Here is an 18,604-nt window from a genome sequence, read left to right on the forward strand (position 1 = left end):
ATTCACACAAACTAAACACAACTGTCTTCTACTGAGACACTTTAAAATAAGGAAAAAGTCCAGTAAAATGATTCTTTTAGTGCTGTTTGAAGGTGAGTAAAGCAGTTGTCACCCAAGAAGAGAGCTAGAATGAAAACTCGTCTGAATTTTGTGTTTTCTTTACATAAAGTTTTTTTTTTTTTTAAATCAGAAATTGACAAAGAAAATGCACGAAGTGAAGAAAGTGTTTGATTAATAAAAAAAAAAAAAACAGGGTCGATATTTCATTTTATTATTAACGTGCTTATTTCTCGGTTTATGTGATCCCAACAGGTTTGGTTGCGATCAGCTGCTGTTTAGAAAAAGAAGCTCTGATCGCAAAATATCGCTCATCAGTATTACTGAAACAAACTAAATAGACCTGAGTGAATTTAGCCTTTCACTCCATGTACTGTTAAAGTCTGCAAAATAACTAAACAAAAACACAATGCTATCAGCTCCTGATTCCTAAAGTCCAGAACTGTGGGCGTCAACTGAAGAACAAAGACTTCACTTCCCACAATCCTCAGCTCTTCAGGGAGGACGCCAGCTTCCTGCGGGCGTCCTTGTGTTTCTTGCGGTACTCCTGTGGAAAAAGATGAGAAAGTAGAACTGTCTTTACTAAACATATTATTCCCAAATCAGTTCATGTCTTCACTGAGTCTGAAGTCAGCAGTAAATAAGTTTAAAAAAAGATAAAAACATCCAAGGAATAGACGAGTCTTATGATGAGTCCATGTGTCTAAAAACATAAACAATACGTGTAAATGTTTGATCACTGAACCCTAAAACCTCCTACATGTTTAAAGGGCATCTTATCTTTAAAAAAACATCCACAGAATTATACTATTAATCAGCCAGAAAGCGTAAAAACAGAGAGAATCGTTGGATTTTTAACTTTCCCAGGGTCTTTCAACTGCTCACTTTATTCTACAGGTCTCATTTATAAATTTTGCCAAAAATAAACAATTTGTTCTAATCAGATTCTGTAAAAAACAAAAAATTCTGAGCTTCTCAACACAACCAAAAAGTTTTGATTGACTGAGTTAAGACCAACAGTCATGTGACAAAAATTCAAAGACTTCACGGCTGAACTGCAGGATGTGTTTACACAGAGCAGAGAGGAGACGTATGGAAACTGGCAAATACTGAAATATTAATGTTTATTTGGCACAAAATATTACTTTCTATCAAAATACATATAGTTATAAAGGTTTTGTCTGCACAAAATACTACTCTCTATTTAAATTCTTATAGTTTTAAAGGTTTATTCCACCAAAATACTACTTTCTGTCCAAATTTTAACAACTTATTCCACCAAAATGCAATTCTTTGTCCAAGTACTTATAGTTTTTGAAGTTTTGAATATCATTTTGTCCAAATACTTGAAATAAACCAAAACAATACTTTCTAACCAAATACTTCTAGTCTTAAAGCTTTATTCCACCAAAATACTACTTTTTGTGTTCATACATATTTTTAAAGGTTTATTACACCTAAAACACTACTTTCTGTCCAAATACTTACAGTTTTAAAGGTCTATCCTGCACAAAATACTACTTTCTGTCAAAATTTTAGCGGTTTCTTCCACCAAAATACTACTTTTTGTCCTAAGACATAAGTTTTAAAGATTTATTACACATAAAATACTACTTTCTGTCCAAGAACTTATATTTTTATAAAAAAAAAGTGGATTAAGTTATGGGTTATGTGGTTGTTCTTGAGGAAGTTCAACCTTCATCCTGAGAAGTCCATCTGCTTCTTATTGAAGCTTCTCAGGTTAAACGTGGATGTTTGTGGCAGGTTGTGAAGGCGTCCAGGTAAACGTACCTGTCTGAGCTCGGTCCTCCTCTCCTCCCACTGCTCCCTCTGATCCTCCAGCTGAGACGTCCGACAGAACAACCTGGGACCCTCTGAAGGACAAAAACCACCCATGAACAGATTCACCCACTTTAAAGACACACAACAATGCTGGGAAAATATTATTACAATCATGACATTATATCTGAAGATTGAACCTGCAGCTGGATAACAGTCAATCCTCTGAACTGTCAATTTCTGCAAAAAACCTGGAAAACATCTCCAGCATTTTTCCAACAGGTGTTACTAATTCTGGAAAAACGTTAACTGAACATACTGCAGATATTTAACTGTTTAAATCTTTACAGCCTCTACAAACTGTTCCTCTCGACTCTGTTCATTAGCTGTAGAAAGATGTTTCACCATGCTGAATGTATCTTCAACAACCTGCTCCTCTGTTCTGTTTTTCTGAGCCATGCCGCATTTATTTTATTCATCCAGTAAGTTTTATTTTCCTCTTTGTCTCTCTGTGGAAACACTGCCTGCAATTCAACCTGAAAACTCTCAGAATTTTTGTCACCCGACTGTTGATCGTAGCCGAGTCACTGATGGTTTCACGGTAGCTGTGAGGAGCACAGAATTTTTAGTTTTTTTTACAGAATACGTTTAGAGCAAACAGTTGATTTTTGGCTAATTTTTAAACGACACTTGTAGATTAAAGTGATTTTGATGAAATATTGCAATTTTAGGCTCAGATTTGGTTATTTACTCCTGAATGCAAAGTGTATGAGTGGTTCAAGGACCATCTGAAAGTTGAAAATCTGACCAATTTTTATGGTTTTACAGTTTCTAGCATTTATAAATTGGTTTATTCTGGTAATTAAAAAAAAAGATAACACCTTCCAAACATACTAGCAAGTTTTGGAGTTCAGAAGACAAACAAAAAGATGTTTTCATATCTCAATGTCAGCGCAAATGGTTTATTTTTTTCTAGAAGCAGCTCTATGTTACAGATGAGTAGTTCAAGGACTGTTGGAAAGTTTTAAAATATGACATTTCTTTGAGTTTTTACAGTTTCTAGTTCTGACAAATTGTGGAATTTTGAAGGATTTCTTCCAGGACAACATTCATTTCAAACCTCCTGGTGACTTTTGAGGTTCAGAGAGTTAAAATAAAAGTTGAAACATTTTTTAACCACAGAGTGCTCAGATCACTAGAGAAACTCAGAGGAAAGTAAAAATTAAATCAGTTTCTTTCTAGAAATCGCCGTCCTACCTGTTAATCTGCTGTCGTTGAGGTGGAAGAAGAATAAATCCATCTTTGAAGGTGTCTCGTCTCTGTGAGCAGCAACACAAAAACACACAAGTGCAGATGGATTCCAAATTGCTCTGTACAAAGCAAACTTTATGTGTTCGATGACCTAAATAATTTTCTAAAACAACCATGAATTTATTATTTCACACATTTTATCTCCAAACTATGTTTTAGTTTATGCATTTTTGCACTTTCTCATTAACAAATGTGTAAAATTGTCAGGATCTGCTGCTTTTCTTTGTTTTAAACTGAATATACCTCAGATTTAGACCAGTTGTTGAATAAAACAAAGGATTCCAAGTCATTTTCAGTCAATTTAAGTCAATTCATATCCTAAACAAAACATGAAGCTGATGCTGACATGCAGCAGTACAAAGAGTTTATTCTGAAGTTTTCTTACTCTGTAGTTTTGGTGATGGGGCTGCTTTGCTCTTCATCCTCCTCCTCTTCCTCCTGCTCGTCTTCATCCTCCTCTGAGCTGCTGTCGTTGAAGCTCAGGTCTTGTTGCCATGACACCTTTGGAGCCTGAATCATCTCCACCTTATATTCTGCTGTTCAGACACACAAACGTTAAAGAAACTGAGCTGCCAGAGACACAACAGAACCCCCTAAATCTCTCTAACCCTAACCCTACAGTAATCAGATTACATTTAAGCAGAACTGTAGAGCTTCTGCTCTGATGTCACATTAAAAACTAAAAGCTTAGATTTACTGTATTGCAAAATTCAGGCCCCATGTAGGAACTCGAGTCCATCTTTCATTACCGAGATTCTAACCTTTGATTTCTTCAATATTTCAGGTCCATCTTTATTCTCAATCCTCTCATGGCCAAAGTTGTTCTGTTGGATTCAAATCAGGACATAAACGTTTTCACTTTGTTCTTGTGTGATTTAGTTCTTTGGATGGTTCTCTTGTTAGAACATTTCTCTTCTTTCAACATTCATCTAGTCAGTGAAGTATCTGATCTGATACTTGGTGCTTATCATATGGAACTTGGGATATGTGGGTCATCACAATGGAATGTGTTATTCTGTTCCAGAAACCCAATGCAGTGTTTAGATAGGCGCTCCCACTCCAGGAGCTTGATGGACGCAGCTCTTTAGGAGCCGTAGAGTTAAGGGGGTTGGTTGAAGATGCTCCCTGCATCTTTATGTAATATGAAACATCCTAGGAACCTGACTACCAAGCTATTATGGAAAAGTATGGACAACCTATCTGGTAGGAAAAATAAGAGTTTTGAGTCTCTACAACTTAAAGTAAATGGATCCATCCTAAACAATAACACAGAGCTAGCATTATATTTTAACCAATATTTTCTTAACTGTGCATTGGATTTGGCAGGCTCATTCTCTCAAATAAGCTGTGTCTCTAAAATTCAGTGTGATGAGTCTTTTTTAAAATTGCACACAGTTGATCAAAGCAATGTTTTAAAATGTATATCTATGCTAAATAGCAGTAAAACTAAGGATATTTTTGGTATAGATACAGTATTTTTAAAAGAACATAAGGAAACTTTCACACCAGTTTTAACCAAAATGATTAACCAGTCTATACTTGAGAGCACCTTTCCCACAGTTTTAAAAACAGCCATAATCAAGCCTATACACAAGTCAGGAGACAAGCTTCAGGTCTCAAACTATCGGCCAATAAGCATTCTTCCCTCAATCTCAAAAGTCTTGGAAAAAGTAGTAGCAGAGCAGCTCATGGATCATCTTAATTCACTGGAGATGTTACACCCACTCCAGTTTGGGTTTAGAAAACAATATTCCACAGAGACTGCCTGCTGCTATCTAACGGAGGAGATCAAGTCCAGACTTGATGGGGGAGGAGTGGTAGGAGCTGTCTTTCTTGACTTGCGTAAGGCATTCGACACCGTTAACCATAAAGTATTAATAAACAAATTATCACAATTTTGCTTACATGAAAATACAATAAACTGGATTCAGTCATATCTCTGCGACAGACAACAGTGTGTCACAGTTAACAATGAAACATCTCCACTGCAAGCCTGCAGCATAGGTGTACCGCAGGGCTCTATTCTTGGGCCACTGCTGTTCACACTATATATTAATGACCTTCCAAACATCTGCAATGCCAAAATAATAATGTATGCCGATGATACTGTAGTGTATACACATGGTGATACTGTGGAAGAGGTGGCTCAAAAACTTACAATAGAGATGAGAAAAGTATCAAACTGGTTAAAAAACTCTTGCCTAACTTTAAATGTTGAAAAAACGGTTTCTATGTTTTTTACAAAAAGTTTTAAACTACAGAATTGTCCTAAAGTCATGATAGAAGGTCAACCTATTCAAAATGTCGAACAATACAAGTATTTAGGTGTAATTCTAGATCCAAACTTAAACTTTAAGAAACATATTAAAAGGTTAACAAATACTTTAAAAGTTAATCTTTCAACCTATCGGTATATTAGAAATTCGTTAACCACTGAAGCATCATATGTGTATTTAAATGCTATGATTTTACCACATTTACGATACTGTATGACAACTTGGTCACAGGCCTGTGTTACTACTCTTAAGCCTCTTGAATCTTTATACAAAACTTCTCTTAAAATTCATGATAAAAAACCACGAATATATCATCATTGCAAAATTCTAACTAAACATGGTATTTTAAGCTTTGAAAATTGTATTAGATATTCTAATCTATGCTTATTGTTTAGGATAATTCATGACACTGTTGCGCCACCGCTAAAGACTTTTATCCCTCTGTGTTCTGAAGTCTCTTCTCGAGACACTCCGACTTCTCTTCGGGGCGAGTGTTATATACGAAAACTCGACTCCGCTTTTGGAAGATCAGCGTTCTCCTATGTTGCAATGAACCAATGGAACAAATTACCCACAGAGCTTTTAAAATGTAAGCACTTCAATGAGTTTTCACGCTTGCTGAAGCGATGGCTGCTCTCGGATCAATCTTGTACCCATTAATGATGATTTTGAAGGTGCTTTGGTGTCAGCACTTTTTTGTAGAGGCTTTGGAGTTTGATCTTATGAATTATTTGTGTTTAATGTTTGAAATGTTTAATCTTGTGTCTTTTTTCTTTTAACATTGATGTAACCCAACACATCTTTGGCCTGCTCTGGGACTACAGGTGGAAATTAGCACTTGTGCTATAACCTGGCATAATGCATCTCTCCCCACGGGGTTAATGTTGTTTGTGCGCTGTCCCATGGATCAAATAAATAAAATAAAAAATAAAAATAAAAAAAAAAAACTAGTGGGGGTCTTTGAGACCCACAGAGCCTAGAGCCTTGATTGGAGGAGGTATCCTGTACTTTGACTTCTAACAGAGACCAGATGTTGTAATTCTATCCTTTACCAGAGGGTATAAAATGACCACCAACCCTTTGTTCAAAGGGGAGATTCATATTGGCTGGGGAACTCTCCACAGGCAAACCACAGTGCCTGATCAGATGCTGTCTTTTTATAGAATAAATTATATCAAGCAACAGTGTCAACGGACATTTTCTTCAACATCTGCACATCCTTGAGGTCTAAGAGAAACTACGACATCAGTTAGTATTTTGGTTTATCCTCAGACATTCATCTATAAATATCATCTCCACAACACATTATATGTTCATGTAGCCTCATTTTATCACCCTCTCACCTCCGTGCTTCACTGTCAGGACTATGCATTCACTGTGGTAGAACTGGTCAGCTTCACACCAAACATGTTGGACTCATCTGAGTCCAACAAATTCATCTTCATCTGACCAAAGAATCCCAACATTTGTCAGTCTTCTTTTCACGTTATTTAGTAAAGTTTACGATGGATGTGTGCAAGCAAGAGTTTAATTAGAATTTCTTGTCCTCCGTCCAGAGAGGTTGATGTTCTGAATTGTCCTTCACTGTCTGAACTTCACAGAATGATTTCCATTGATAACTCCTGTACCAAGTCTGAAACAGCTGCCGTCGGTTTTTCACAGCTAGATTGTGAAAGTAGTTCACTGTCTGTAGAGTCATTTTAGGAGGACGACCACTGCAGCCCTGATTAGTGGTACTATGACTCCTTCTAGACCTCCTGATTACTGCTGACTCTGTGGTTCACTGATGTTTAGTTGATCTCCATGGATCATTTTCCACCTTTGTGAAGTTTTCAGTTCCTCTGTTCAATTCTTTTCCATGTGGAGCCATGATCAAGACATAGATACAGCTCAGAGGTCCAAAACTGAGAAAGTTCTGCTGTTCACAGCTCATTTTAGAACTTATGGACCCCAGGGGTATACAAGTACAGTATATATACTATATAGTTGTCATGTTTTTTATTTACAAATTGGATTTTTCAGTCCCTTTAGGTAGTTTTCACCCACATAGCTGCCATCATATACACCAAAGCTCATTTGATTCCAACCAGGTTTGATAGATAGATAGCTTTATTTGTCATTGCACACTTTCATATACAATGAAATTACATTGAGTTGCCCTGCCAATGACAGCTCTGGCTGCTGCGCAGTGCTGCGCCTTTCTTCAGGAAAAAAAAAGAAAAAAACATGTAGGGATCTGGGTAGGGATAGCAGAGGGTAAAAGAAAAAAAAGGCTCATATCAAATGAAACCTCCAATTATTGGGAAATTCGATTTGAGATTTGTGGTGTATATATATATAGAAAAATCATTTGGGGTCCATGGAGACCCCAGCCAAACCCCAGCCGGACTGTGCATCTTTTATTTATGTATATATGTGTTGCTCTTGTGATGACTGCTTCAGTTGCATTAGGCTTCATTGCAGTTCAGGAGTTCTTAAACTAATACTGTAAGCAATACATGTCAGTGATCATCAATAGTAAATTCATTATTTCTTTCATATTTATATCTACAGATGACACACATTTTAGGAAAATATATATTGAGAGGATATGGACAGGTACAGAAATGTGAAACAGATGAAATACTACTGGGTCCAGCTGGACCCCAAGTGTACAGATGAAGCAGGTTTTGCCACGTGTACTGATGAGGGTTAAAGGAGTTATTGGTTTAGTTTCAGTCATTCCAGCTGGTTTCACTTTTGCTGCTTTCAATAAGAATTTTCAATGTGTTCTTTCTAAAGTATTAGTTTTTTAGGGTTCATCAGAATACCGTTCTGCATCTTCTGTGGTTGTTTTGTGGTTATTTTCTGTCTCTTTGTGGTCGTTTTGTTACTTAATGCGTCCATTTTATGTCTTTTTTTATACTCTATTTTTATATTTATATTTTTGCCTTTACAATACAAAAACAACAAAAATTGTACATTTATCAACAAAAAGATGCGGTCATCATAACAGTCAGGGAGTTCGCCAGCATGTAAAATTAAGCTTGCAGAGGTATAAAACAATATATAAATGGAAAATGAGGTGGGTTACATCAGGATCAGGGTATACAAGACCATGTTTCTTTCAGGTCCTTTCTTTTGAGTCCTCAATGGTCAGTTAAATCCAGAAAAACAAATAACATAGATAAACTAATCAAAATATATTTTAAAAAAGGAGAATGGGTTTTTGTAAACGCGGTTGAGGTAAACCAAAGCAGGAACATCAACATCCCTCCCGGTTGTAATATGACATCCGGTTTTTCCAATATTTTTCTCCCTTTTTGTTGGTGTATCTCAAGGAAAATGTCATTTGTTCCATACTATGGATGTCCTGAATTATTTTTTCCATTCAGTGATCGTTGGAGATTCTTTATTCAGCCATTTTTTAGTGATTGCTTTTTTACTACCAGCCAATAAAATTTGCAATAAATATCTCTCCCCTTTCTTGAGCCCACCTGCTAAATTTCCTAAATATATTACGTCAAAGGTAAAATTGATCTCTGGTGTGATGATAAGTCTAATTGCAGTCACAACATCCATCCAATAGGAGGAAATAACAGGACAATCCCAGAATATATGGAAATGCCCTGCAGAGTTAGCACCACACAATCTCCAACACTGTCCATATTCAGGTTTATTATTTTGTAATTGCTTAATTTTGGGGGTGATAAAGAACCTCAAAATATTTTTCCAAATAAATTCTCTCCACAAATGCAAACTAGAGGTAGTGGACTGTGTTTTACAAATATTTAACCATTCCTCTTCAGTTAACTTTACATTTGCCTCTTTCTCCCATCTGGTTTTAACATACATTGTAGAGAACCCTCTTTCTTGTTGCAGGGATGAGTAGATTCTAGAAATCATTTTTTTTGTTAGTTTTACCATTAATAACATCAACAAAAATATTAAACAGGCATTTTCCTCTCTCCTCAGTATTTTTAATATGTTTGTCAAAGTAAGATCTTAACTGTAGATATCTGTAGAAGTCTTGCTTCTCTAAGTTATAAGTTTTTATAAGTTGTTGAAAAGTCTTCAGATCCCCCTTGTTGGAAATAGTGCAGTAAGACGTGATCCCTCTGCTGATTCATTGCTTAAATCTACTGTCCATTTTAGCTGCTTCAAAATCAGAATCATAAGCAATCCAGCATAATATTTTTGTTGATTCTTCAAATTTTTGATCTTTACATTTTTTATACCAAATGTTTAATGGGACGGTACTCCAATTGGGGAGTTTATGCCATTTTATGTCTTTTGTGGTTATTTTCTGTCATTTTGTGTTAATTTTCTGTCTCTGTGGATGTTTTGTCACTTTGTGGTCACTTTGTGTCTTTTTCTGGTCATTTTGTAGTTATGTGTTTCTTAGTGTTCAATTTCATTGTCTTTGTGGTAATTTTCTGTCTCTTTGTGGTCGTTTATGGTTAGTTTGCCTTATTTTGTGGTCATTTTCTGTCTCGTGGTCGATTTAAATATCTTGTATGAAACCTGGTTCATATAAATTGTTCATACGAGTAAACACTCCACTGTGTAAGTTTGCAGTAATTGCAGTAATCTGATTACTGTATGTATGTTCATACTTTTCACAGGAATGTTCTCATTTCTTTTCTGCACTATACAAGAGATTAAACCCACCGGTCTCTGTTGTCGTCGTTTCTGTGTCGTCTCCAAAGAAGGAGAATTTGAATCCAGATGAATCTTCTTTCTCGGTTTTTGGATCAGCTGATATCGTCGTCTCTTCTTCTTTCTGTTCTTCTTCTTCCACTTGGTCCCAGTTTGTCGTCTCTTCTCCTTCAGTGTCGCCGTCCTTCGTCTGTCCAAACACAGCCTTCAGGTCTCCAGAAACGTCGTAATATATCTCCTTAGAAACCTCTGGAAGCTTCTGAGCCTCCTCCTTCTTCTTCCTCCGGGCAGCTTTACTGTAAAAACAAAACGGAAGATGGTTTAATGAGAACAGGTGCAGCTGAGGAGGTCCACGTCATGAAAGGTTCTCTAGGTAAGGAGGGATTTTCTACATTTTAGCACCAATGTTGGTTCTAAAACACCACAGAGAATTTATTTTATCTCTATTTTTAAAAATCTTTTTTTCTTTCTACTTTATTAAGATCATATGAATCCTGCTCAGACAACAGCAGGATTCATAAGAGAGACAGCTGCACACATTTATACACAACAGCAGTAACTTCATTTAAGTCATTTTTTGTCTTTTTATGGTTGTTTTGTGCATCTTTGTGATAGTTTTGTATCTTTTTGTGGTCTTTTTGCTTCTCTGTGGTTGTTTTGTGTCTCGTGAACGTTTTGTGACTTTTTATAGTCATTCGATGTCTCTTTGTGGTCATTTCTAATTTGTTTTTGATCATTTTATGTCCCTGTGCTTGTTTATTTCATTTTGGAGTTGTGTGTCTATGTGGTCACTTTGTGCGTCTTTGTGATAGTTTCATATCTTTTTGTGGTCTTTTTATTTCTCCCTTTGGTTGTTTTGTGTCCTGTGTGCCTTTTTATAGTCATTTTGTGTCTTTTTGCGGTCGTTTTGTTTAATTTTGTATCCGTTTTGTGTCTACTTGTCTTTGTTTTCGATTTTAAGTGGTCACTTTGGGTCTCTGTGGTTGTTTTGTGTCTCTTGATTGTCACTTTGAATCTTTTTATGATTGTTTTGTGTCTCTTTGTGATCATTTTGAATTCGTTTTTGATCATTTTATGTCTCTATCCTCGTTTTATTTCATTGTGGTAGTTTTGTATCTTTTTGCATCTCTGTGATTGTTTTGTGTCTCTTTGTGGTCATTTTGTGTTTGTGATAATTTTGCATCTCTGTGGTTATTTTGAGTCTTTTTATAGTCGTTTTGTGTCTCTTCATAGTCACTTTGAATCTCTGACCATTTTGTGTATCTTTCTGGATGTTTTTTTCCTTTTTATAGTCATTTTATGTCTCCTTGCGGCCGTTTCATTTCATATTGTATTTGTTTTGTGTCTCGTCCTTATTTTTGACCTTAAGTGGTGATTTTGTGTCTTTTTGTGGTTGCTTTGAGTCTTTCTATGATTGTTTTACATCTTTTAGTGGTTGTTTTGTCACTTTGTGGTCAAACAAGCTCTTTGTTTCCATTCATAGTTGTTTTGTGTCTCTTTCTAGCCTTTAATAGTCATTTTGTGGCTGAATGGTGTATATTTTTGTAGTCGTTTTGCATCTTTTATTGGCCATTTTGTGTCTTTGTGATCATTTTCAGTTTTGTTGAAATCATTTTGCGCGTCTTTAGAATCATTTTATGTCTTTCTGCAATTATTTTGAGTCTCTTTGTAATAGATTTACATCTTTTAGTGGTTGTTTTGTCTGTGATCAGTTTGTATGTCATGTAAACATTTTTTGTCTCTTTGTGGTGGTTTTGCTTCTGTTTTTAGCCATTATGTGTATTTTTGTGGTTGATTTGTGTATTTTTGTAGCCGATTTGTGTACTACATTCTGTCCCATGGAACAGTGTGCCTCCCTCTGGATATTATTATTCCTTCTGCTGAGTTTCGGTGCAGAAACTTGTACCTTTCCTTCTTGGTGTCATCTGTTTTGGTCTCGAACGCAGCGTGTTCTTCTCTGCTGGGGTCGTAATGAAGCGCCGACACGTCTCTGCAAATACATTTTAACATCTTCATTTAGTCTCGTTGAACATCAGAAGAGTCTGATTCAGTTTGCTTGAGTCCTACCTGAACTTCTTGGTTTTGCCGGCCGTCTTGCTGTTGCAGGTTTGTTCAGAGCTGCCGAGGACGCTGTTCAGGATGGACAGGTTCCTCTTCCTCTCCTCCTCCAGAGCTTCGTCTTCCTCCACTGGGCTCTTTTTCGTCTCTGAATCACAGCCAGCGGATTATTTCACCAGTTAGAGAAGCTCACAGGTTCGGCTTCAGTGCAAACAACAGACAAATATCAGGCATGTAATCGTGCTACTGATAAAACCATGTGGAAACGTTGACCAGCGTTTTAAAATCTGTGAGTAAAGTGAGCAAACATAGTGGAAATTTATTGATAAGCTTTCTTAATAATCACAAACTTAAAACTGTGTATAGAAAACTTCTTTTAATTATGCTAAATGTGTATTTTCAGACCTTTTGAAGAAAATTACTTCTCAGACGAAAACAGATGTTTTCAGATCTACAGGAGATTTTCGAGTAGAATAAATGAAAAAAAAAAAAACTTATGTTACCTCTACCTCTTTGAAAACTTTAAAAAACTTTTTTTTTTTTTTTTTTTTTTTTTTAAGTTGATCCTCGTCTCATTTTTCCTGATCATGACGTCATTCTTGTAGTTGCTGTTGTTTGCATACCTCAGTTTACTGTCTGGTCTGAATTCAAATTCCAGGAACTCGTGTCCAAACTTCCCCTTGTGTCCCACATAGTATCTCAAATAAAAGTCACTTGTTGACATATCTAGGCTCCAGAAAGGCCTCTTTCTGGTGAAGTCTGGCGAACAAAACTCAGCTAGCAAGAGCAGCCCTGCAAGCTGTCATCTATAAATAGAAACTAACTCAGATTTATTCCAGATTAGTTGACAAACTGTTTCAACCCTCTAAACTCCAAACAACAGTTTCAGGGTGTTTTTTTAAATTGAGCCTCGTCTCATTTTTCCTCACTGTGGTTAATTTTTCACTGCAATCTAAAGCCCTGCACCTCTATGGAAACTGAACAACCAAGGAGACAGAACTCAGAAATGTCTTCTGTACACAGCTAGAATGACAGAAATCAGACAAAAGTGTGGACCTGGGTTTGAGCCCCACTAAGTTTCTGGACTACTGATCTGAAGTTCAGAGGTTCAAGCCCCGATGCGGTGACTGTAGGGCCCTTGAGCAAGGCCCTTAACCCTTCCTGCTCCAGGGGCGCCGTACCATGGCTGACCCTGTGCTCTGACTCCCCCAATTGGGGGGATATGCGAAAATCTGAATTTCCCCTTGTGGGATTAGTAAGGGATAATAAAATAAAAAAAAGAAAGATTTTGTTGATTATAGTAGTCCAGAATAATTCACAACTTGCCCAAAATGCCTCAAAACTGACTCAGTTTGTCCAAAATGATTTTAAACTTCTCTAAAATTACTCAGAATCTACCTAAAATTACTTAAAAATTTGTGCAAACTGACTTGAAACTAAATATTTCTTTGCATTTTTCTTCACTGTGGGTTAATTTTTCACTGCTATATAAAGTCCTGAACCTCTATGGAAACAGAACAACCATGAAGAAGGAGAGGGAACTAGAATGACAAATCTGAAAAAAAAAGAATTTCTTTAATTATTTATTTTACACAAATAAAAAAAACTTGGAGTCAACATAGTTCTGCTGCTACAGGCCTAGGCTGCTGGAGGACCTCTCTGGATGCACTGAGCCCTTCTCTATCTACCATTATATTTAATATATATACCATTACTGCATTACACTCACTCTGTTTCTCCCTGTGTCCTTTCTCTGAGTGTCCCTGATCCCAGAGCTGGATGCTTCAGATGTGTGGTTGTTCTCCCACCTCCAGCTGCCCATTTCCACCAATCTACTCTGCATCACCCTCACTATACTTGATTTGCTCATCTACATATTTTTGAGTTTACCACCAGCTATATATGTAGTATATTTAATGCCAGAGCCATACACCATAGCAGTAAACTATAATTAGTTTCCATGTTAGTTGTACTTTGCATGTATCATCTGTCTTATCATGCATGTATTAAACTGTGTGTTTTATGGTCCTTGTGTCCCCCCCTCCACCTCTCTATCTCTACCTCTCTACCTCTTCTGTCCCTCTCAACCCACCCGGCCAGCAGCAGATGGTTCCCCCACATAAAGAGCCAGGTTCTGCTCGAGGTTTTTCCCTGTTAAATGGTGTTTTCCTGCCACTGTCTCCTTAGGGCTGCTCTGGAGTTCAGGCATATGGGTTCTGTAAAGCGTCTTGAGACAATTTGACTGTAATTGGTGCTATATAAATAAAATTGAATTGAACTGAACATGTCCAACCACAAGTGTGCTACCAACACTGGAAAAAAAATATGTTGACTCTACATAGGTACATATTTAACAATTTACATTTTTTAATAGTTTCCGTACTTGTCTCCTCTCTTCTCTGTAAAAACACAACCTGCAGTTCAGCCAAAAAAATCCCTGAATTTTTACATCTGTTGGTCGCAGCTGAGTCACTGATGGCTTCGTGGATATGATGAAGACCGCAGAATTTTTAGGTTTTTTTTTTACAGATGAGTAGTTCGGGAACAGGCGGAAAACAGCTGAAAGTCTGAATTTTCACCACATGACTGTTAGTCGCAGCTGAATCACTGACAGCTTCATGGTTGAACAGGGGAGCTCAGAATTTTCAGTTTTTTACAGAATCTGGTTTGAGCACAAAGTATCGTTTTTGGTGCATTATTAAATGATACATCATTTTGGTAAAAAAGAACAAATTTAAGCCCAGATTTAGATTATTTTCCTCCAGAACAGCAGACAGATGAGTAGTTTAAGGACTGAACTCTTAATTTTTTAAGTGAGACATGTAGAATAAAGTGAATTTGATGAAATATTTCAAATTAAAGCTCAGATTTATTTAATTTTTTATTTAATTTTATTATTGTTTTTAACAGAAGAGTAGTTCAGGAACAGTCGCAAAACAGCTGAAACTCTGAGTTTTCACCACAGGACTATTGGTCTCAGATGAGTCAACTGATGGCTTCATGGTTGAACAGAGAAGCTCAGAATTTTTGTTTTTTACAGAACATGGTTAAAGTTTGTTTATTTTTCACAATTTTTTAAAAACGGAAACATATAAAATAAGGCAATTTTAATGAATAATGGCTATTTTTAGGGTTAAATTTGGTTTATTTTCCAGAAGGAACTGAAAGTCACTAATGATTAGTTAATTTTTTGTAACTTGTCTGTTGGTTGCAGCTGAGTCGCTGATGGCTTCACAGTCACACAGAGGAACTCAGAATTTTGAGTTTTTTTCAGAATCTAGTTAAAACAAACTGTATGTTTTTGGTGAATTTTTAAATGAGACATGATTTTAGTGAAACAGAACAACTTCAAGCTCAGATTTGGTTAATTTTCCTCGCAGATTAACAGTCATAGATGAGTAGTTCAAGGACTGCTGGAAATCTGATGATTGTACAGTTTCTGACTGATAAATGGTGTAATTCTGGTGGTTTTTAAAAACATAGCGTGTCTTTTATATCCGTGATGAGTTTGGTGGTTCAGACAGTTAAAGTATAAACCTCAGTTAAAATAAATCTTCCTCACCTGACTCCTCGTCTTCATCTCCGTCCTCCTCCAGGAAGCGAGAGTCCATCTTGAAACGCTCGTCTATCCCAAAGTGACACTGCAGCTCCATCAGCTGAAAAACAAACAAACAAACAAACATACAGAGAGGTTCAGGACTTTAGATTGCAGTGAAGAAAAATGAGACAAAAGCATAAAAAAAGAAGAAAAAGAACACCCAAAAACTTCTTTTAGTTCAAAGAGTTTAGAAAATTATCCAGGAAATTAGTCTGAATATTTTAGGTTTCAAGATATAAAATCTATATATGATGTAGATGATGATATTAAAAAATATAGGTGAACATATCTTTGTGTTGCCTTACTGTAAAAACAGAACATAAGATAGTTTAATGAGAACAGGTACAGCTGAGGAGGTTGTGAGTAGTTTTCTATGTCAGGAGGGATGTTTTCACATTTTTGTGTCTCTTTGTGGTAGTTTTATATCTGTTTGTGGTCTTTTTGTTTCTCTCTGTGGTTGTTTTGTGTCTCCTTGTGAACGTTTTGTGCCTTTTTATAGTCTGTGGTCGTTTTGTTAAATTTTGTTTTTATTTTGTGTCTCGTCTTTGCTTCGACCTTAAGTGATCGTTATGTGTCTCTTCATGATCGTTTAGTGCAGTGGTATTCAACTAAAATTCAAAGAGGTCCAGTCAGAGAAAACGTATTAAAGCAAAGGTCCGGAACATCATAACGTCTAACATCAATTAGTGCGATATATGATGATGTAACCTAGAAGTTTTATTAGCGTGTGAATGTAATCAATAACTGACCATCAAATCAAATAAATTCAGTACGGTTCAAAAACATTTTGACAACATTTATTAACAAATAACTTTTGATATAACTATACATCTTAAAATTAAGTGCAGAACTTGAAAAAATAATGACTAAACAACCCGAATCAGTTTATATACATCGTTAAATACCTAAATCTCAAAAAATGTAAACAATTGAACACTTTTACATTTTTTTTCCTATCTTGTTACTCCCCTTATATCCCTGCTGCTTAATGGGAGAACTGAGCTGCAGTTTGCTCTGCCAGTATTGTTTGAATTGTGTATTTTGAATTGTGGTCTGAATGGTGTCAGGGTCGTTCTCAAACACATCTGGAGCTCATTGGTCAGTCTGGAACCATATTCAGTTTTGTCATGTTTGTTATGTTCATAGTTGAGAAAGGTGCCTCCAGCTGTATGTTGAGCCAAACATGGTCAGCATGTGCAGGACTATTTCCCTCTCAGTGTCGCTTTATTCATTTCCTTTTTTGTCTGTCGCTCACCTCTCAACCGTTTTCTGAACGCAGAGCTGTGATGTTTAGCAGTTGAATGCAGAGACTTCATTGGCTGAGTAGCGTCACGTGGGATGGCTGAACTCGTACGTAATTGGTCTGTGTGTTTCCTGAGCTGCTAACTAATGCTGTAAACACTGGGAAAGCTGTGCCAGTAAAACAGAAGCGACCGGTCAAATTTAAAATCCCGTTACAATTTACTCATTACAGGTCCGGTCTGTATAAGACGGCGTCTGGGTCCTGATCCGGACCGCGGTCCGCCAGTTTGTGACCCCTGGTTTAGTGTCTCTTTATGATAATTTTGTGTCTCTTTGTTGTTGTTTTACATCTTTTTGTAGTCTTTTTGCTTCCCTCTGTGGTTCTTTTGAGTTCTTGTGTTTCTTTATTGTCATTTTGTGTCTTTGTGGCCATTTTGTTTCATTTTTTTGTCTTGTCCTTATTTTTTACCTTTTGTGTCTCTCTGTGGTTGTTGTGTGTCTTTGTGGTCATTTTGTGTCTCTTTGTTGTCATTTTGTGTCACTTTGTGGTCATTTTGTGTCTCTTTATAATTGTTTTGCATCTTTCGGTGGTTGTTTTGTCACCAACACCAATTTCAACTTACAAAATCTATATATGAAATGGATGATAATGTTAAAATATATAAGCGAACGTACATAGAACATACATCTGTATTTTCTTGTAGACACCATGAGCAAAAACACCCAAACAACTACTTGAGGTTCAGGTTACTGTAAACTGTAATGTTCATATAAAAATATCTAACATTCTGTCAATATTGGATTTTTTTCCCTCCATAAACTTCCTAAGAAATGATGCTTGGCTCTCATTCACAGAAATGTTTCCTTTACATATGAATAAAAGATTATAAAATAATAAATGTAAAACCGATCAGTGAATTCGTTTTCTCACCTTCTGCCCTGCTCGACCTTCAAACTGAGGCCTGATGTCAAACCTGTGATCTTCTTCCTCTTCCTCATCCTCGCTGCCATCGAACAGCCGAGGACCTGAACGCCTCGCCTGAAACACACAAACCCTCCGTTAACGTTTATTACCTCCGTTAATTAATGAAGCTCTAGTTCAGTCAGTCAAGCCGTTTTCACTCACCTCCTCCCGATTGGCTGCTGCTGCCTCGTCTCCGGCGTCCTTGGCCTCTGATTGGCCGTCCAGGATCAGACTCTTCCAGGATGCTGTGAGCTCCGAGTTGCTCGGCGGCTTTTCTTCATCATCATCATCAGAGCCAAAGACGATGTGTTTCCCTGTTGCTGCTGCCGGAGCGTCCTGAAGAACAGATTCATAGTTAAAACAAACTGGTGTTTGAAAATGGACCAACATTTTGTGTCTCATTTTTCTAATTTTGTGTTATTTTTACTTTTATTTTTGTAATTTTTTGTCTCTTTACGGCAGTTATGTCTCCTCACCTTTATGTTGTAACCTTATTGGACCAGTTTTAACCATTTTTGGACCAATTTTAATCATTTTTGGACCAGTTTTAACTATTATTGACCAGTTTTAAGTATTTTTGGACGAGTTTTAATCATTTTTGGGGAAGCTGTAATAATTGTGGACCAGTTTTAACCATTTTAGATCAGTTGTAAGCATTTTGATCCAATTTCAATCATTTTA

At 36.6% G+C, this 18,604-nt stretch overlaps 1 protein-coding gene across 4 annotated transcripts in view; it reads right to left on the reverse strand.

Moving 5' to 3' along the window:
• Positions 1–250: 250 nt before the first annotated feature.
• The window catches only part of nol8 (nucleolar protein 8), a 39,060-nt gene continuing 20,706 nt past the window's right edge, over positions 251–18,604 (reverse strand). For 3 of the 4 annotated variants that reach the window (XM_023264013.3, XM_023264012.3, XM_035945349.2), the window contains 10 exons: positions 18,086–18,259; positions 17,891–17,998; positions 15,682–15,775; positions 12,129–12,267; positions 11,968–12,051; positions 10,074–10,357; positions 3,533–3,683; positions 3,094–3,155; positions 1,849–1,931; positions 251–604 (listed from right to left, as the gene is read on the reverse strand). In XM_023264013.3, coding sequence (XP_023119781.2) covers positions 545–604; positions 1,849–1,931; positions 3,094–3,155; positions 3,533–3,683; positions 10,074–10,357; positions 11,968–12,051; positions 12,129–12,267; positions 15,682–15,775; positions 17,891–17,998; positions 18,086–18,259 — 1,239 coding nt within the window. In that variant the 3' untranslated portion in view covers positions 251–544. The remainder of the gene's footprint in view (positions 605–1,848; positions 1,932–3,093; positions 3,156–3,532; positions 3,684–10,073; positions 10,358–11,967; positions 12,052–12,128; positions 12,268–15,681; positions 15,776–17,890; positions 17,999–18,085; positions 18,260–18,604) is intronic. The other variant, XM_023264016.3, reaches the window with a different exon arrangement.

The sequence above is a fragment of the Amphiprion ocellaris genome, chromosome 5 (genome assembly GCF_022539595.1).
Source record: "Amphiprion ocellaris isolate individual 3 ecotype Okinawa chromosome 5, ASM2253959v1, whole genome shotgun sequence".
NCBI classification, from domain to species: Eukaryota; Metazoa; Chordata; class Actinopteri; family Pomacentridae; genus Amphiprion; species Amphiprion ocellaris.